Source organism: Eschscholzia californica, unplaced genomic scaffold (genome assembly GCF_041429995.1).
Source record: "Eschscholzia californica isolate CP2 unplaced genomic scaffold, dmEscCali1.0.p SCAF_4, whole genome shotgun sequence".
In the NCBI taxonomy this organism is placed as follows: domain Eukaryota; kingdom Viridiplantae; phylum Streptophyta; class Magnoliopsida; order Ranunculales; family Papaveraceae; genus Eschscholzia; species Eschscholzia californica.
In genome coordinates, this window is record NW_028238461.1 from 17,095,009 (window position 1) to 17,100,053 (window position 5,045).

The 5,045-nt window shown below is 35.8% G+C and overlaps 1 protein-coding gene across 1 annotated transcript; it reads right to left on the reverse strand.

Annotated features, from left to right (window-relative positions):
• Positions 1-616: 616 nt before the first annotated feature.
• Positions 617-4,378, reverse strand: ABCG21 (ABC-2 type transporter family protein). Its single transcript, XM_086632406.1, has 5 exons — positions 3,809-4,378; positions 2,914-3,712; positions 2,183-2,374; positions 1,880-2,058; positions 617-1,423 (listed from the first exon to the last, which is right to left on the reverse strand). Exons 1-5 carry the CDS (start codon positions 4,043-4,045, stop codon positions 773-775), a joined length of 2,058 nt encoding a protein of 685 aa, XP_086488532.1. The 5' UTR covers positions 4,046-4,378; the 3' UTR covers positions 617-772.
• Positions 4,379-5,045: the final 667 nt, after the last annotated feature.

Genomic DNA, 5,045 nt, shown 5'->3' on the forward strand with positions numbered 1-5,045 from the left:
CCATGATCACCTGCCAGATTCCCACCCCTACCAATACCACCACCACTTCCCACCATCCACCACTTCCCCACTAACCTCCTACAAGATACTGAACTATTACAGGCTTAAGAAAGTAAATAATTGAAGCACCAACTCTTCAAACAGGCCCTTTTCAGAAATGAAAACTGTGGGTTAGGAGAAGAATATGTATTTTCCATGTTCCATAAACAAAAGAGAAATAAAACAAGATATGGAACAAGATACTTTTTGTTAGTCTCAAATGGATTCCCAAATAAACCATGAATGTTACTGCCAAGAGACATGGAATCTCTGTCATCTTTGATTTAAAGAATAGAATATCAGCATCCACTCAAATTGCTTAGATAGTGTTAGTCTTTTTTTTTTCTCTAAGTTAGATCTTAAATCTACTTGATGGTTGATTGGGTCGATTGTGAGTTCATTTGATTCAGATTCGAACGAGTCAGCTGAGTCAAGTCAGACAATGGGAAAAAATACATCACCTTTTAGTCTCTCTTTTTTATGTCATCCTTGATGAAGAATATTTTGCTTAAACTTAGAGGTAAAATACATTATTTACTTCTTTGAAGTTTACTTCATCTAGTAACAAGAAGTTACAGAGCTCAAAATGAGTTAAAGATAGAAACCTCAATAAGAGTATGAATTACAATCAACACAATCACAATTTCTTCATCACAAACTCAATTAAAGTTCCGTCGAAAGAGTTTGTTTCTTGCTAAATTCATACTCGATAGTAAAGTCAGCTTTATTAAGATCAACTTGGTAGCCCATTCTTTAGAGCTAAATAGGCCAAAAGTCTATATCCCACCAACATAACAAACAAAGCAAGAACATCCCATCCCTTATAACCTAACCCTAGATGTTCTATAGCAGGAAACTCCATAACCTTACAATGATGTCCAACTCCACATTCAAAGTAGTCATTCTCCGTATATTGAACGCCGATAAGAAGCTTGTAACAATAATAACTAAACGAGAAGTACTTCAACCATGATATAAAACGTGGAATATGTTGAATGTAGTAGCCCCCGGCGAGTAGGAAAACTAGCATTGTCACCGAAGCTAACGTAGTTGCTTGTTTTACATCCATTAGTAGAGCCCCAAGAGCAAGGCCAATTCCTTGAGAAACTAGAACATTGAAGAGAATGATCAAAAGAGTTAATATGAAGTTGATAGGTGAAGGTTTGAGACCTCCCATCCAATATGTTATAGACACAAATATGGTTGGGAGAACAAGTTCCATTGGTAAGTCGCCCGCTATTCTTGCAAAGTAGTAAGACGAGAGACGGTACATGCCAGATGATCGTTCCTTGATTAATACAGGTCGTTCTTGAGGGAATGTGAATATCGCATTGAACAATGGAAAGAAACCCCAAAATATGGAGAAGAAGAAGAGGAGTCCGACCTATAACAATCAATTAGGATTTAGTAGGCGAGTATAAAAAGTCATCGTGCACAAAAGTTAGTGAAAGTTATCCTAGGAACCATTTAGACTAATCATTCACACAAGTGGTATAAATAATGTAATAAGTATGTCGGGCTTTAGGCCTCTTTCGTGTTGTTGGGCTTTAGGCCTCTTTCGTGTTGTTGGGCTTTAGGCCTCTTTCATTATAAGTTTAACTTAGGTGGTTATCGTGCTTATCACATCTTCATGACGTATCAATGCCTTGTAACGACTAACCTAGATCGTAGTCGATTTCTCAAAAAAAAAAAAAACAGAATCTGAAATCTGGCTTGAGCCAATTTCAGATCTCGAGTCAGATTTCAAATCTGAATTCTACGAAAAACACCTCAGAAAAATCAAGCATTTTAACAAAAATCCAACCCTTATGGATCAAATATATGTATTTGGGATATTTACCTGATCTTGAATGTGTAAAGGATCAGAGTGCCACCACAATAAACCAGAAAGGATAGAAACAGACATAACTTGGAATATCCTTAACCTAGAAAATGATTCATGTTTCCTTTCTTTTAAACCTCTTTCCAACAACACTTTGAATTGTTCCCACCAATTTGTAGTCCATTGCTTCTCAGAACCTGTGACAATTTTTTCCCCTCCTAATTAGAAAATGATCATAAAAATAGTACCACATTTTTATGTCCTAGATTTATATACAAATATTTTTGTTTTGTTGAAACAAATGTATATACAAATACTTACTCCTTCCAAATGATTTTCCTTGAAGTAAAGAATTTGAGTCACTATAACTTTGTTTAAATTCAGACTTCAAAATTTCATGTAAATTCTTTTTGTATGAAGTTATTAGAAATTGTTTTGTTGAATTTTTCTCGTCGAGTTCCGATCTACCATGACTTTCTTGTTGATTACTTTGCTTCATGTCAGTTACCATACCTGCATTTTTAGACAATGTCAACATAGTTCATTTATCAGAGAGAAATAGACAATTTGTGTTGATATGCTAATGTGATTCTTACACTTATCTTACACTCTTAGCTAACTTTACACCTAACTTACACTCCTTGCAATTTTACTAGAAGAAACAAAAAGGAGTAGATTGTAGGTGAAAATAAATTTTAGCATGGGTAGTGGTACTTTTCTGTCATGTGAGGAGACAACTTTTTAGCTAAAAATAACTTTGAACAATACCTCTTTTCCCCACTAAATTTTATAAGAAAAAAACCCAATAATAACTTTGAATAATACCTCTTTTCCCCACCAAATTTTTTAAGAAAAAAAAAACAAAAATAACTTTAAATAACACCTCTTTTCCCCACTCAATTTTACAAAAAAAAAGGAACCCTAAAACTTTGAACCATGTCTCCAACAATCATACCAAAACGCATAAGATATGTAGTAAATTCTTCCTTTAGTAAGTTTTTTTTATTTGTAATTAACTTATATAATTTGCTTTATTTGTGAAAATTACTTACCATTAGCAAGATCAAGAAGAAAATCAGCTGGGTTAATAAGATTATCACCCGGTTTAAAACCAATAGACTCGAAATACTCCATAGCCCGATTAGCATTCCCACTATAAATCGGGCACCCGTCCGATAAAACCACAACCTTATCAAACATCCTATACAACCTACTCGAAGGCTGATGTATTGTTGTAACCACGGTCCTTCCACCCCTAGCCAACCCTTGCAATGTGGCTACAATCCTTTGAGCCGTGGTGGAGTCAAGTCCTGATGTGGGTTCATCTAGTAACAATAAGCTGGGGTTAACCAACATTTCTTGCCCGATACTAACCCGTTTTCTTTCACCACCTGATATTCCACGTAACAGGGCGCCACCAACTATACTATTACGACATCTCGTTAATCCGAGCTCTGTTATTACTAATTCAGCTTGCTCAATCTTCTCATCCTTAGTTAATTTCCTCGGTAACCGTAATAACGCGGTATAAGTTAATGTTTCTAGTACTGTTAAATGTGGGTAAAGAACATCATCTTGTGTTACAAAACCTGTTTTTCGCTTAAAATAACCCGAAAAGGGTTGTCCATTGTATGTTATACTGCCTGAAAGTTTTCCTTGTAACCTTCCAGCTAGTGCAGTAAGAAGAGTTGTTTTACCGCTACCCGACGGGCCTAACATGGCTAGCAACTCTCCCGGTCGAGCCACCCCACTTACACCATTAAGAATTACCCGGTCCGGTTTAGGCTCCGAGTATTTCCAGCAACTTTTATCACTATTAACAACCTTTATACTATAGCCTACCTCCTCAAACTGCATCAAAAATAATAAAAATCACAATATGATAATTAGTTAATCAATAATGGGTCAACAAGTTATAATGTATTAGTAAATTAAATACTTAATTACCTTGAGGGTTACGGGGCGTAAAGAATCGCGTAAAATCGAAGAACGAAAGGTTGTTGTTTGCATTTGTTGTGGTTTATCATGATCATCTAATGATAAACTTGGGTTTATGTTATTATTGGAAGAAACTTCGGATGGTTCAGCATGAACAACAAGGTTATCGGATCGGTTCATAGAAACCGGAGTGTTAATCGGTCCCGAACGGCTAGTAATTTCCATTTCTTGCTGAGGGGGCATCATCTCAACTAAAAGAGATGAAGAATATATATGTGAATACTAAGGAGACTAAGGTCTCAACCTTATATAGAGTTAGAGATGAAGAGAGAGAGAGGGTGGGAGAGAGAGAGAGAGATCAAAAGGTATGAAGATGAGAGGGTGCTAAAGATTGTGTCTATATATGTATACATTGAGTGTGTATGTACATTGATATAGGTAGGACCATAGGGCATAGGAAAGTTGAAATGAGGTAAAAACTTAGGGGAAAAATTACATGGACAAGAAACAACTCATGTGACTTTTTTTAAAGTGTATGATGAATAAGGCACTACACGAGAAACAAGCTTAACTACCTATGGGGTACTCATTGTCTAGGACCTAGGCTAAATTAGATGAATTCTTCCATGAGTATTGCTAAATGCAAAATAGAAATGTTGATTGGTCCCTGATTTGGGCCTGACCACCCAGGCCGAAGACATCCATGAGTATTGCTAAATGCAAAATAGAAATGTTGATTGGTCCCTGATTTGGGCCTGACCACACAGGCCGAAGACAGTTGTGGAAGCGCCAATTGGTCAGCTTATGTGGAGAGAGAAATGTCCTGACTAATAGGAGCTGATCACATCTACTTTTGGTTTGTGGTCAGCTCCATATTTCAACCCAAATAACATCTTCAATGTAAAAATCTGCACACTTAAATTTCAAAACAACTCGTAGATGAATGGTTTATTTGAACCTTATGATGAAGAAAAGATTAAATCCTAAAATCATCCCAGAAACCCTTATTAGACAGTCCAAATCATGCCACACACAATTGTACGTATGTTCTTCAGTGAAGCCATCTACTTTAACTAGTGACATAATTTTTTAAACACTGCTGAAATATAAATCAGATCATTTAAATGTTAAGCTCTTTTTTTTTATGAAATATAAATCAGATCATTTAAATGTTAAGCTCTTAAAAAAATTTATTCAGTGTGAGTAATCTAGCCGTGACTACTATAGTCAGAAAAAATATGTTATC

What these genes read in the sequence shown, in the direction of transcription:
- ABCG21 (XM_086632406.1), bottom strand. Translation starts at nt 4,045, where the DNA reads ATGATGCCCCCTCAGCAAGAAATGGAAATTACTAGCCGTTCGGGACCG. An exon ending in AGGAAAATCATTTGGAAGGA is followed by an intron (nt 2,059 to 2,182) that starts GTAAGTATTTGT and finishes AAATTGTCACAG; the next exon opens with GTTCTGAGAAGCAATGGACT. An exon ending in CTTTACACATTCAAGATCAG is followed by an intron (nt 1,424 to 1,879) that starts GTAAATATCCCA and finishes TGATTGTTATAG; the next exon opens with GTCGGACTCCTCTTCTTCTT.